This window comes from Python bivittatus, unplaced genomic scaffold (genome assembly GCF_059951505.1).
Source record: "Python bivittatus isolate LINGU-HERP-01145 unplaced genomic scaffold, Pbiv_v1 ctg000690_np1212, whole genome shotgun sequence".
NCBI lineage: Eukaryota > Metazoa > Chordata > Lepidosauria > Squamata > Pythonidae > Python > Python bivittatus.
In genome coordinates this window covers 7,988,975-8,002,911 of record NW_028277096.1, presented here as the reverse complement: position 1 = coordinate 8,002,911, position 13,937 = coordinate 7,988,975, and the positions used below count along the sequence as shown (strand labels likewise).

Sequence of the window (13,937 nt, the reverse complement as noted above, 5' to 3'; positions counted from 1 at the left end):
TCGGAACTGTAACGATACTTAAAACATGGACTGAAAATAACGGCACAGATCATAACCATTTTCATCCACTGTAGATAGATTTGCAGACCTTCCAGTTTGTAACCTCAGACCTACGTAACCACGGCAACCCCGAGAGCGCGAGGAGATAAAAGGCGTGGCTGTCAAGTTCCGGCTCTGTGACGCAGGCAGGGAGGACCCGCCTCGGGAGGGAAAACATTTCGGGGCGGAAGGCCAGCCTGGGCGCTGCCATGCGGCAAGGACGGAGCCGGTTAAAGGCCTCCGTGGTAGGGTCGCCCTCTTCTGGGTCGGAGGACTCTGAGTGGGAGGAGGAGCGCGTGGAGCGCCTGCGGGAGCGGGCGTGGCGCGATGGCCCGCGGGGCCCCGGCTCCGGTGGGAAGGGCCGCAGCCGCCGCTCTAGGGAACAGCGCACCAATTGGCGCGTCCCGGCCGGCCACGAACGGAAGATCACCGCCAAGATCCGCGCTAGCTTGGCCAAACGTCGCTTCCAGCAACGCCCGGGGAGAGGGCCTAGATCTGCCCCATTGCAGCCCAGGAAACGCGCGGGAGCCGCCGCTAAGGTGCGGGGCTTTGCTGGCGGGGTCAAACAAGCATCGTCCCGCCCTCCGAGCCTCCCCCGACCTGGGTGCCTTTCAGATAGGATAAGCTAGGACGCCCATCCTCCCCAGGCTGCACGGCTGATCGTCAGTCAGGCTGGGAATAAGGCTGCCCTCCCTCCCATCTCCAGAGCAATAAGGGGGCTTCGACTGTATGTATAATAATAGACCTGCTGCCCGAGTTCTGTTGATCTCATCTTCCCCAATATCGTACTTCTGTCTGGAACAAAAATGCCTTTTTTGCTCTCTAGTTAAGCTTTCTACCTTTCCTTTAAGTCGAGTGGCAATACATTCCCCCTCAGTCTTAAAGGATCCACCACGTTCTTCCTTCTCCAAGTGGGGTCCAGTCAGTCCTAGCTCTCTTGCAGGTGGCTTCCTGGTGAAATTAGGCAGTTGCAATAAGACAGGCCTTAGAGAAATACACGTGTCCTTCAGTATTTTATAAAATACATTAGTACTGTTAAGCTCTTCCTAGTACAGTTCTGGAGATGTCTTATTTCCTTGCTCATCTAATTGTCAGTTAAAGGAAGACAGTCCAAAATTTCCCTTGGGGACTACACTACTGGCGCAGTCAGGATTCAGGAGTCCTTCATACAATAAAACATTTTTAATGGGAAAAAACAGCTCCCTTCTTGGTTGTTCAAGACTGGAATGCTTTCCCAAGTAAATACATAGGGATCCTGCCTAATAATGAAACAGTCTGATTTCCATGTTCTCACATACAGGAGTAAAATGCCTTCTACAGACATATCCTCTGGCTCTGCAAGCCAGAAAAAAACTTGCCTTCCCCTGCTGTAGTCTTTCCCATCCCTGCTTCTTTTGGATCTACAGATACAGCCTAGTAACAGTTTAATTGCACAGAGGATAATTCCTATTCTGCCTTGAATGGGTGCCCTCAGGGGCTCCACAAACACCTTTTAAGTGTCTTCCCCCAAGGCAGTGGACCTTGCTTCCACAGGTGTATTGCTGCCAAAGCTGGGCAAGGTAATCATTTGGGCTGCAGATTCAAGGCACCTTTTGGTTTTTTTCAGGTTCCAGAAATGGTCAGCTGCTGAGCATCTTTTCTCATGATCTCTGACTGCAACTGCTCTGTAGCTGAAGAAGCTCTGTTCAGGGTATGCTGCTGCATTCCAGAGTCTCCTTCCACTTCAGTTCCCAGTTGTATCACTTAGAAGCCATTTCTTTTCAATAACACCAATTCTGGGCACTTCTGTTCCACTCCTTGCATTATTGCATCATTTTTTTTTCATTTTTGTTATCTATTGTTTTTGTTACAAAACTTGGTAAAAAAGATTATTCACAATATCACTTGGTTCAAATTAATATTGGAAGATTACTTAAGACTGAAAAGGAATTGCAGTTTAGGAATAAGCCATCTGTTTTGCATACAGAAGACCTGAGATTTAATCCTTTCTTTTTCTAGTTAAATTCATGTCAAAGGGCGGGGCAAAAACTAATAATGGATGGAAAAGCTTGGCCCTTAAGTTATCAGTGCTTCCAACACCCATTGGCACCAGGAAGCATACCCAATGGCCTGGCATACTGTAATGAGAGTAGTGATCCAACAACACCTAGAGCAATGGTGGGTAAACTGCTAGTGGCACAGGTCATATTTACAATTTTTGGAGGGCTGGGAACCACAAAGTGAGTCTGTATCACATATGGGGTGGGGGTGGAGGTTGGAATTTTAGAGCTTTCTGATAGTGTGTTCTAGGGCTTACACTAAAATACGCATATCAATTTGCATGTGTTTCCCATCTCAAAATGGTGGAAACCCATGTTGCCAGTTTTCAGGAGGTATGGTCAGGAGTTCCAGAAGCCATAAAAAGGGATTCAAGCATCCCTATATCCCTTGATCACCATCTGTATATTGATTAAGGGTTCACAAAAGGTACAATGTAAGCTGCTGGTGTTGACTGATTATTTGGAAAATCTGTTTGTAGCTCATGTGCCTGTTATACCTGACTCAAGTGGCTAGCCAGGTTTGACTGATATCTTCCCCTATTATAACAGCCTTAACATGGTTGAAAGCTTTTTCCCATTTAGCACCAGTCTCAAATCAACTATCAGAATTTCATCTTGAGTCTAATGTATCAAAATTTTAAAAAGTATTAGAAGCATTTCTTTTATGAGACTCTGCGAAGCTGATTTAAGTATAAATTAAATGTGGAATGTTACTGTTACTTAGATCTGGGTTCTAATTATGGCTTTAAATGTTACCATTTAAAGGCCACTCAGAATATTGAGGTCTTTTAATTTAGTTGTGGTATTGGATTGTAGTGTGTTATTGTATCTATTTCTTAATAAAGACAGTATTAACTGCCCCTAGCTATAGGTGCCTGAAACATAAAAATATTACCACTACTACTGAGGGCTGCATTTCACTAAACCAAGTCTTAGATTGCCCATCTTTGGTTTAGAGAATCTCAGTATTAAGAAAGGTTTGTGAACTAGGAGAAAACAAGCTCAGTGGGAAGTGCATGCTTTTTACACAGAAGGTAGCTGATTAAATGTTTGGGATACTGGCTTCTCAGCACAGTACTAGTAGATCCTTCTCTTATCATGAACCAAACATTACCTAGCTTTAAAACTGGTGGTTGTGGGGAAAAACAGGAGGAGAGAGTGATATGCATACCACCTTAAACTGTTAAATGAAAGAATATTAACCCAATAAGATGAAACAGAAGGTTATTTTGCTATGAAAGAATCTGCAGTTGTTCAGCAGTATCTTTCATTTCAAGGATTCCTCTGAGCTCTCATACCCCTTGGGTATTCTTAAAAAAACAAGAGACAATCTCGAGTCGGACAGTGTCAAAGTCAAATAAATAAGAATGGCAGGTTGTTGCAGCCTACTTTTTTTTTTCTTCTCAAAGTGTACTGTATAACCAGAAAAAAAGAAGAACAAGTTGGGGATATAGGGAGTATCCTGGGGGCTAGAGGGTTAAGGATACAAATGTGCAACTGTTTGGATCCATGATTCAGAGAGGGCATGGGCCTCAAAGTTGCATCCTTTTGCCAAGCCCTTAATTCAGACATGTATTTTCCTGGGACCATGCAGCTATTGGGCAAGCCCAGCAAAAGGTACATCTATAAGGAGGCCCTGACAGGTCCAGTGGGCATGCCTAGGCACCCTCTGAGGCACCTCTTCTGCCCTGGATCTGAATAGCTGCACATTCCTACTTATGGGAACATCATCGCTTTACCTTGTGATAAATGGCCATATCTCCTGTGGCAGCCATTTTGGGTTAAGACCTAAAGCGTACTCTCAAAATTCCAAATGTGACAAATTGTTGGGACAAAGTTATTTCTCAAGCTTGTTTCCAGACAATTTTCTGGTAGAAAACCAGTGCTTTCTTAATTAAAGTCAGAATTCATGGATGCAGTTTGGACCAACTGTTCATTTCTAATTTGTCAGCAAGATGTACAACTTCATCTTGTTGCCATTTGTATTTATCTCATGGCCACGAGCTCCTTTTCTGAAATATTAAATATTAAAATATTAATGCTGGCATAAGTATCTACCCTAATTTTTCTACAATGAAGGTATATGCCCAATATTCATTTCATGAAGCCTGATAAAAAGGCTGTAGTTTCTCAGTGCCTTTCCTTACTTCTCTTATCATCCAATAGTCCAACTGCTTTCTCAGGTGGTATAAATCTGATATATTTATTATGTTGTTAATGTTGCTACCGGTGTGCTTTACAATTTTTTTTTTTTTGGCATCTTCCATTATCTCCTTGCATTTTTATCCAACTGTCATGTCTTATGTTTTCTTCATTCAGTTAAGGCTTTCATTTCTGAAAGAAGCTTTCTTTCATAGCTTCCTTGCCATTGTTAGTTATCCATTGAGTCTTGGACATGATGTATTTCTTGACCTGACCTTTATATCGGGGCTGAGCTACTGTGGCTTTGAGTAATCCCTAAGCAATATGGCATTATTTGATCCTTTTGACTGTCACTTTCAAGTTTCCCTTTCTAGAGTCAAATTTTGCAGAGTTGAATTTCCTTGGCATTTTCCAATTTATATGCAAATGGAATTTTCTGTCTTTATTGATAAGATGTCTGACATGTTTCTTTGTTTCTGCTGTCTGCCAAGCTAGGAGGCTATGTGTTTCGCCAGGTGGTAGGCAATGGATTGGATGTTCAGTTGCCTGTGTGTTTTCATAAAAGGGGAAGGGGATCATCTATTATTCTTTCTTTATGAATGCTAGGTATAAATTAACCCCTGCAGAAGTTATCATTGCCTAATGCACTTGTTCTGCAGCCCCCTTGAGACTCTCTTAACTTCAGTGCCATGTCATATTGGTTATTATTAGGTAGTTTCCTTGCTTTCTCTCTATGCTTGTCAGTGTTAGGTTTAAGGAAAATACTGCAGATGCCTAAGTCAGAAGTCAGCAGGTATTGGTGGGGATCACAACACTGATAATAGATGAGTAATACAAAACTTCACAACTAAATGGTTTTTTTAATAAAAAGGCTGAAATCTTGTGAAATTTCAGTATTTTCACATGAAATTCTCCCAACATTTGGGTAATATAACAAATACCTTGTGAGTTTACAGCAATCTGGCCATACATTTAATATATTCAATACTGAATGAAATTACAGTGTTTATATTATGGTGCCCGTGCCACAATCTGATGGTACCTGCAGCCTGCAAAAATTGTTAATCCCCTGCTTAAAGCTGTCTCTTCTTCAAATGTTTAATTTTCCTGTTCACCCAGGAGACCAAAGTGAAAATATCAGCAGCTCAATTTCAAGTGCTCAGTTGAAAAAAGGTTAAGACCACAATTTTGATGGGAAATACATTTTATTAAATACAGAGTTATCCCATAGTCATTTCCATACACACACTTTACAAAAATGCAACTTAGACTAAGTTTAAAATGACTTCCCAATAGTAAAAAAAAAAAATCCAAATTAATGTTAAATATTAAGACAAAAGTTATCTCAACCTGCATGCTTAGCAACTTCCATTTCATGCCAAAGAAGTAATAGTGGTAGATTAGTTTTCTTGGGCTCAAGAACAGATGAAGAAGGGAAATATGCTGGAGATGCAGAGATTTAGGGATAAAGGGACTTAGGCAACTTAGAAAAGGTCATGAAGGATAAAGATATTTCAGTGACACTGAAGACCAGAATAGTAAAGCATTGGTCTTTCAAGTAGCAATGTGTGGCTGTGAGAGGTAGACACTAAGAGGGAGGACAAATGTCTCCAGATGTAGTTGGCGATAGGTTTGCTAAGAGGAGCATGTACTGCAAGAAAGATCATGCAATCAGTCCTGGCCCAAATAAAGGCTGATAACTCCTGAGGTCAGCAAGCAGAATACCGCATATTAAGTGGATGGTGATCTAGAACAGCGATTCTCAAACATTTTGGTCTCAGGACCCCTTTACGTTCTTAAAAATGATTGAGGACCCCAAAGAGCATTGGTTTATGTGGATTATATCTATCAATATTTACTGTATTCAGTAGGATGCCCACAAGAGAGTACACGATCGCCTTCTTTGCTCAGGACTACATAAACAATCGGTATAAATGTTTGTACAGTACACATAAAGCGCTCTATTTAAAGAGAAACAGCTGCCTGCAGGTAGGCAGCGGGGGAAAGAAGAGGCGGGCTGATGCTCCCAAAGACTACACCGTACAATGTTTGTTCCAGTGTCTCTCTCCAATGCTGGGCGAATAGGGAGGGAAAAAAGAACGGCCGCAGCGACATCCTGACAAGGACATTTGCAGCTTCTCTCTGCTGATGCTCTCCAGATGTGTTAAATTTCAACTCTCGCAGCTCCCAGCTATTGCTGAAATCCGGCGCATTTGAAGAGCACCGAGGAGACCGGAGGAGAAAAAAACAGGCAAGGGCTTTTGAGCGCAAGACTAAAGAAACTGCTCTTCCAACCGCCTCTTGGCCACGCCCCTGACTTCAAGTCACGAGGCCTAACGTTCAAATTTCTTTCACGTCACTCTCGGGCCCCGCCCCGCCCATGTGGATCCAAGCGCCGATGCCGCCCTGCTTTCCACAAACCCGGAGTTCGTACGGCGCAGAGTCGGCTGCGTCATCGCGCATGCCTTCTGAGGCGGAGCGGCTTCGGTGACCTTGGGCCTGGAGGAAGTGGTTATTGGGTCGGAAGTGGAAAGAAAAACACCACCGCAAAACGCGGAGGACGCAGTGGGGAAGGCAGCGAGGAGGCGAGCGTCGATCAGGAGGAGAAACCGCTTGAGCGAAAGGCAGGTTGAACTCATCCTTGATCATCATGCCGAGGGGGAGCCGAAGCCGAACGTCTCGGATGGCGCCGCCCGCCAGGTAAGAGGAGCATTCAGCCAGAGAGGCCAAATCCGGGCTGCAAAATCCGGACATCACTAGAGAAAGTGGTGGATCTTAAACAGGCCTGGGGAGGGGGCAGATTCCTTATGGGAGTGCACTGAAAGGCGGTTGAGGGCAGCGGGGGGGGGGGTGCAGGCTCTCTTTCGCCTTACCCCAGCTGAGAGGCCACGTGACCCCGAGCGGCGGCCCGTCAGGTAGAGAAGGTTAGGCCGTTCGGAGGGCGAGGCCTCGGAGAAGTGGGAGGAGTATCCTTGGGCTAGAGAGGCAGGGGAAGAACATGGCGGGCAGAATTAAAAGAGGAAAGAATGCCGATTGTAGGAGGGAGTTTTGTCGGCTTTATATTATTGTTGTTATTATTACTACTACTACTACTACTACTACTACTGTTAGATTTTTATCCCGCTTTTTTATATATAATTCAAAGCGGCAAACCATAACCACCACCCTGTGAGGTGGGTTGGGCTGTGAGAGGCACTGGCCCAAAGTCACCCAGTGGTTTTCATGCCTAAGGGAGGCCTAGAACTCAGTCTCCTGGTGTCTAGTCCAGCGCCTTCACCACTACACCAAACTGGCTCTTCTTCATGTAGGAATTCAAAGCAGCAATATAGCTCTCTTTCCTTCAGTGCTGCCACACAACAAACCTGTGAGGTAAGTTGGGCTGTGAGAGAGTGATTGACCCACAGTTACCAAACTAAGGTTCAAGGACTGAGAGTGGACTTGAATCTGGTCCACTGGTCCTCCTAGCTCCTGTTCAGTGCATGATGGAGGGAGGGGAACATAATGTTTCCTAAATGTCCTATATGTGGCAGTGAAAAAATTGGCACAATTTTTTTTTACAAATCTCTGATTTATTTGGGTAATAATTCCTATTATCCAATAGGGATAGTGGGCCAAGGGGGAGAAAGGAGTGAAAGGAACAAAAAACAAAACCTCAAGCACAGTCAAAAGGAAGTGATGGGCTGCAAGATAGAAAAGTTCCATGGCCATGTATAGAAGTATTGAATTATGGAATGAGAAGATACCACAAAGATAATCTAGTCCAACCTGCTGCAGTGTGCAGAAAAACCAATTAAACTATCCTTGAGTGGTGGCTATCCAGTCTGTTTTTAAAAGCTCTAGATGGACATCCCACAAACTCCATGAGTAGACTGTTCCAGTATTGTCTTACCATCAGGAAGTTTTTCCTTATGTTTAAACAGAATCTAGATAGTCACAACTTAAATCCAGTATTTTTAGTCCTAGTTTTTGTGACAATAGAAAAGAGTTTCTGACTGTCTTCTCTATAGCACCCTTTTATGTAACTGAGCATTGATATATGTCTCCCGTCAGTTGTCTTTTCTCCAGACTGAGAATCCCACGTTCCTTCTGCCTGACCTTACAGAACATGCCTTCAAGTCTCTGTATAATTTTTGTCACCCTCCTCTGAACCTCTTCTAATCTGTCAGTATCCTTTTGGAAACAGCCCAAAATTGTACACATATTTCGGGTGATTTGGAGGCTTAAGGATTTATGTTTAAACATTCTGGTCAAGTCTAAAATCTTAGTAGCTATAGGCTTATCTTGGGGAAGCATGGTCTGCTCTGCACTGATTAGATGTGTCAAATCCCATAATTTAGTTAGATCTTCAAAACCAGCAGTTGCTGGCTTCCATATGGTGTAAAAGTCACAATTGTAAATGCAGATTATAAAAATAGAGTTATAAATTATAAATACACATTGGGCTTTAAATTGCATCTTCCTACTTTTTGTACATGATTCAGAATGGCTTGTGTGTGGACAATCAAAACCTGTTTAATTGTAGGTTTCATTTTCTAACATGTATTTTCATTTAACAAGCTTTAAAAGACTGACAAAATGTCAACTAGTTTTGATCTAAGATCAGCCATAGTGTGTTTTTCTGTCTTTTTGGAAAAGCAGTGCAGATTAGATAACAAACTCTGTGTGAATATTTAACCTGTCTAACAGAGTCACAGCTTTGTAATGTGGTATGTTGACAGTTCAGTTAAAATTTACAGTAGGCAAGATCAATGTTTGTCTTTAAGAAAAAATTCAGATTCTTCCAAGGAGTCAACCCTTACCCTATTCTGTGTACAGAGGCCTTCACCTTGCCTATGAAAAATTTGTCTCCTTTAGTATATCAGTGTACCATCAGATGGTTCTGACAGCATGTCTGAAAGGGATTATGTGCTCCAGGTGACAGGCACATTATATGACTGATACAAACTGGGTTCATCTGAATGTAAGGGGAATGGTGAGAGGAGTTGTGTTGAAGCCTAAATATTTTCTTCTGCTCAAGCATCTTGAAAGGAGGAGAAGCCAAAGTATTGGCATGAGCATAAATATTGCAATTGAGAAAGGAATTAGAGTTCTTGAGCTCCTCTTATATGTTGTAATGAAGCAAGACGCTAAGAAGAAACAGTTGGTGTTGTCTGCCTCCTCAATTATTTACTTATCTGTTGAGAAAGTATGTGAGAATATGGCTGACACTCAAAAAATAATTCCCAATCTCAACTGGAACTTCACTGCACCATTCCTGAATTTACTATACTGGCTTTGTGCATGGTGTTCTCAGGAAGTCTCATGTCCAAGCACTGACAAACCGCTGGTGTGCTTCATCTTGTCCCTTCAGACTGTGCTCTGGATTATGACTTCTCTCGGCCCAATTTACCTTATAGGGTTGTTGCTATGGGAAAAAATAGCAGAGTGGTAATTATGCCTCTTGAGCTCCTGAATGAAAAGTGAGATATAAGTATAACAAACAATAAATCGGTTGAAATGTGGCAGCAATTCATGAAAACATATCTGTACAGTAATTTTCAAATGTGGGAGAAGTTGGCATTCAGAATTATATCTGAATTTAAGTTATTTCCTTTTCCCCCCTTTCTTTTGATAGCCGTGCTCCACCAATGCGATCAGCTCCAACCACAGCTGCACGTGCTCCTGTCCCAGCTCCAGCCCCTGCTTCAGCAGTAGCTTCTCCTGCCCCAAGGCAGCCTGGCCTGATGGCCCAGATGGCCACCACAGCTGCAGGCGTCGCTGTAGGTTCTGCTGTGGGGCATACTCTAGGACATGCCATGACTGGGGGGTTTGGAGGTGGAAACTCCGAAGCTGCAAGACCTGACATCACTTACCAGGTAAAAGAGATTATTCCATTTCTGAAATGTATACATGCCAAGTAAGATCATGAATTGTAGAGACCCTTCTGGCCAGTAAATAAGGAGAACAAAAAAGGGAGGAAATGTGGTGCTCTATAAAAGTGATATTTTAACATAAACCCCACTTCTTTAGGAGCTCATTTCTTCATAGTGTTCCACAAGAGAAATCATCTATTATCTTTTTTAGTCTGCTGCTGTTATTATTAGCATCATAGTATTAGATATCTTGGAATGCTTGAGGTGTTTAGTTGAAGAAGTTGGAGGATGACGCCTGCTGATTAAAAAAGGACTAATATAAAATTGTCAGCAGGCCTAAGAATTTTCCTCATTTTGTAGTTTGTAATAAGATGATGTGCCAGTTGGGCTTCCTCATAAGCAGCTGTCGTTCTCGCCCTTCCCCACTTCCAATTCCCTGAATCATTGCTTGCATTTCCTCTTTAGGAGCCTCAGGCAGCCCAGCCAGCTATGCAGCAGTCCCAGTACACGCCTTGCCAGTATGAGATGAAGCAGTTCCTGGAGTGTGCTCAGAACCAGACTGATTTGAAGCTGTGTGAAGGGTTCAGCGAGGTGCTGAAGCAATGCCGATTTGCAAACGGTATGTAACTTCTGTGGCTTCCTCTGGAAATTGGAAATAGGCTTGTTTTCAGAGCTTGAGAAGGAGGACAACTCCTATAGGCACTGCTGTGGATCATTGCTGGAGGCTTTTGAGGGTGATTGTTACAATGTTAGGAAAGAGTTTGAATGTTTTAACTTCATACAGCACATTAAATATTGCTTACCTACAGTGATAAGTGAATTCAATTATTCCATATAGAATGACAATTTAAAACTGATTTCTACAATTGCATGCCAGCTTATCTTGAAAATTTAAGATCTTCATTGTTTGTGTACATTCTGGTAAGCTGTTAATTCAGAGTTTGTGATGCATTCCTGACATAGGGCATAATCTAAACATTTATGAGGAGAAGAGGCATTTTGAAAGTACTCGGTTAGTCCCAGAGGTCCAGTATTGGCTATCTGTTGATCTCATTGTATCCTGATGAAATGCAAGTATGCACTAAAGTAAGGTCATATCTGTGTTTGATCAAGATTGTGTGTCACATGGATGTGCAACTTGGGACAGTCTGTACTAAAAATCTTCCAGTAGAATTTAGTATCCAGCAGCCCACTTCTCCTAGCTCATTCTTAGAGTTCTGATGGAAGAATTAAAAATAATGTTGGCTTGGTGTAAAAAGTGGAGAAAAAATGAGGAGTGGCTGTGACAGTACTTAAATGTGATAATGAAAGGTCAGAGAACCTAAAGTTTGTTTTCTGGATCCTGCAATCCTTTTTGTGCATTGATACTTATATGTGTGTTTTACTTTTTCCTTCAAATCCACAGGCTTATCTTAATTAAACTTGATTAAACTCTGAAGGATCAAATCTGGCTCCATCACCAAGAGATGCATCGCTAGTGAACTTTTCTTTAATGTGTAAATGCTATCTGGCTTGTCTTTGTGATCAGTTGTCCATCCATGAAGTTTCCAGCAAGAAGAATTGTGGCAATGAAAACTATTGCTTGTGGTTGGGAAAGTAGAATGATCATCCAATTTTAGGATTATATCACCTGCGTTATTCCTAATTGTGATTGTGTATGATCCTCAATAAAAAATGAGGTTTTGGATTGCCTCACAGTCTTTGATAAATAATGACTGGGAACAGAGGAGAGATGGGATGGGTTACTTTATGTGTAACTGTTAAGAATTTGTCATCTTAATTGTGTTACTGCTAAAAGTGCAAAATAGAATAAAATGCAGCATTACTTTTTCCTGGGCAGTTGGGACGAATTCACATTTTGCAACTTGGGGAGGGAGGATAATTTATTTAGTCCATATCTCAGGCTGCCTGTTCACCAATACTGTGGGCAGCTTACAAGGGTTAAAACAGCTTAAGAAAATAAAAGAAGAAACAACTTTAAAATAAAACTCTCCTTAGGAGGAAAATCAAAATCAAATCTGCTATACTTACCTGGTGATTAGCAGGGCCGCATGCTGACACAGCCCCCAGTGTGCAGGGAGAGCCAGTTCTAAAAGCCTTGGATATGGGTTGGGGGCGGTCTCCTGGATTCCATAGGATGGTCTTGTTTAATGCAGGGTTCCTCAACCTCAACAACTTTAAGATGGGTGGACTTCAACTCCCAGAATTCCCCAGCCAGCACAGCTGGCTGGGGAATTCTGGGAGTTGAAGTCCACCCATCTTAAAGTTGCTGAGGTTGAGGAACCCTGGTTTAATGGATGGAGTCCAGAGCGTGCCGAGCCTGTTAGATCTTAGAGGAAAGGCAGTCCTACAAATACCGGAGCTTTATTCCATGAAGGGCTCTATAGATGGCCATCTGCACCTTGAATTGCAACTGCACCTTGCACCTTAAAAGTAGAAGAACTAAATCATGGAAGAAAAATAAGTCAGCCCAGACATGATCATGCCAACGGTATGTCAGGTACCAGAAAACACCTGTCAAGAAGAGATGTTCTTTCCCCAGGGGGCTCAAAATCATCCACTATCAGACTCAACTGCAAAATATTTCTTAATATTTTATAGTATTTCCACCCATGTCACCAAGGTATCACAAAATTCAGCACTGATCCCAAAGTTCCTTACCTTGAGTAAACAAAATGTTTCAGGAACTCTCATGATGGAAGCATGCATACGTTCAGTTGCAGTTCTGAAAAAGCAACATGGGCATTTCAAATGACCTTTGCAAGTCCCACTCCATGAATTCAGTGCATAGAGACCCAGCCATAGCAATTAGTAACTGAATTTGTATAAAGGTCACACTTGCACAGAACCTATCTTTCCCCTGAGAAATGTGGATTTCAATTTCCAGAACTGACAGTGCTGGGAAGTTCTGGGAACTGAAGGCTATACTGTAACTGGAAAGTGCCTGTATTAAGGAAAGCTGCAATAAATCATTGGGATACTAATATAAAAAATGGTCTTAGTTATTTAAAATAATAGGCAACAGCATCAAGATGAATTAGAATGTGCCTTTCTTAAACTGAACTTGCTTAATTGCCAAAAAAAGACTAACCATAACCACAATCCTAATATGATTATATTCCAAAATGTATACATTTAATGGACCCTCAAAAGCATTAAAATGCAATCACCTTTACAGTATTTCCATTCATTGTTTTGGGTCCCAGTGATACACTTGGGGGGGGGGGGGACTGGGTAGCTGCAGTTTAGTGCTTTGTTGAAATGGTGCCTGTCAATCCAGAAAAAAAAAAAGATAAGTTGGGAATAAGGAGCATTCTGGGGACTAAAAAAGATGACTGGAAGAATCCTCATTAGTTTGTCTTCTGTTAAAGTTGTGTCAGTGAAAACCTACCTTGAATAAATCCTGTTATCTTTCAGTGTGTCTCATTGAATGCCAGTGCTTCAAAACAATACCTTGGACACAAGAGGCCACATGTCCCACCTGCTTCTTTTATCTAATGAAGCAACCACCTCTTCATTAATTCACTTCTCTGATGCCTTCTCAACTCTAAATATAATTACCTGGGAAAACATCTGCCTCAGCTGTATGCTAATGTCTATACCAGTGTTTCTCAATCTTGGCAACTTGAAGATGTGTGAACTTCAACTCCCAGAATTCCCCAGCCAGCAAGGCTGGCTGGGGAATTCTGAGAGTTGAAGTCCCATACATCTTCAAGCTGCCAAGATTGAGAAACACTGGTCTATACTGACAGTTCATATGTTTTAATTTTAGAACTGGCTAAATCAGTGTTTTTTTCAAACTTGGCAACTTTAAGATCTGTGGACTTCAACTCCCAGCTGACTGGGGAATTCTGAGAAGTGAAGT

General features: G+C 42.2%; 2 protein-coding genes across 3 annotated transcripts; both read left to right on the top strand.

The window, feature by feature from the left end:
* The first annotated feature begins 201 nt into the window (after positions 1-201).
* On the top strand, positions 202-6,535 carry NUPR2 (nuclear protein 2, transcriptional regulator). Its single transcript, XM_007429679.3, has 2 exons — positions 202-578; positions 1,646-6,535. Exons 1-2 carry the CDS (start codon positions 249-251, stop codon positions 1,667-1,669), a joined length of 354 nt encoding a protein of 117 aa, XP_007429741.1. The 5' UTR covers positions 202-248; the 3' UTR covers positions 1,670-6,535.
* A 185-nt stretch (positions 6,536-6,720) lies between these two features.
* CHCHD2 (coiled-coil-helix-coiled-coil-helix domain containing 2) lies at positions 6,721-11,764 on the top strand. 2 transcript variants are annotated; one of them, XM_007429680.4, is made up of 4 exons: positions 6,721-6,920; positions 9,835-10,075; positions 10,538-10,691; positions 11,478-11,764. In XM_007429680.4, the coding sequence occupies exons 1-4, from the start codon at positions 6,871-6,873 to the stop codon at positions 11,486-11,488; spliced, it is 456 nt and encodes a 151-aa protein (XP_007429742.1). In that variant the 5' UTR covers positions 6,721-6,870; the 3' UTR covers positions 11,489-11,764. The 2 variants fall into 2 exon arrangements, with proteins under 2 accessions (XP_007429742.1, XP_088008424.1); XM_088152298.1 differs by lacking the exon at positions 11,478-11,764 and having other exon boundaries at positions 10,538-10,699.
* Positions 11,765-13,937: the final 2,173 nt, after the last annotated feature.

Excerpts from the sequence above, each read along its gene's own strand:
- NUPR2 (XM_007429679.3), top strand. The coding sequence starts at position 249 with ATGCGGCAAGGACGGAGCCGGTTAAAGGCCTCCGTGGTAGGGTCGCCC. Across the intron at positions 579-1,645 it reads GCGCGGGAGCCGCCGCTAAG|GTTCCAGAAATGGTCAGCTG; the intron begins GTGCGGGGCTTT and ends GGTTTTTTTCAG.
- CHCHD2 (XM_007429680.4), top strand. The coding sequence starts at position 6,871 with ATGCCGAGGGGGAGCCGAAGCCGAACGTCTCGGATGGCGCCGCCCGCC. Across the intron at positions 6,921-9,834 it reads CGGATGGCGCCGCCCGCCAG|CCGTGCTCCACCAATGCGAT; the intron begins GTAAGAGGAGCA and ends TTCTTTTGATAG. Across the intron at positions 10,076-10,537 it reads GACCTGACATCACTTACCAG|GAGCCTCAGGCAGCCCAGCC; the intron begins GTAAAAGAGATT and ends TTTCCTCTTTAG.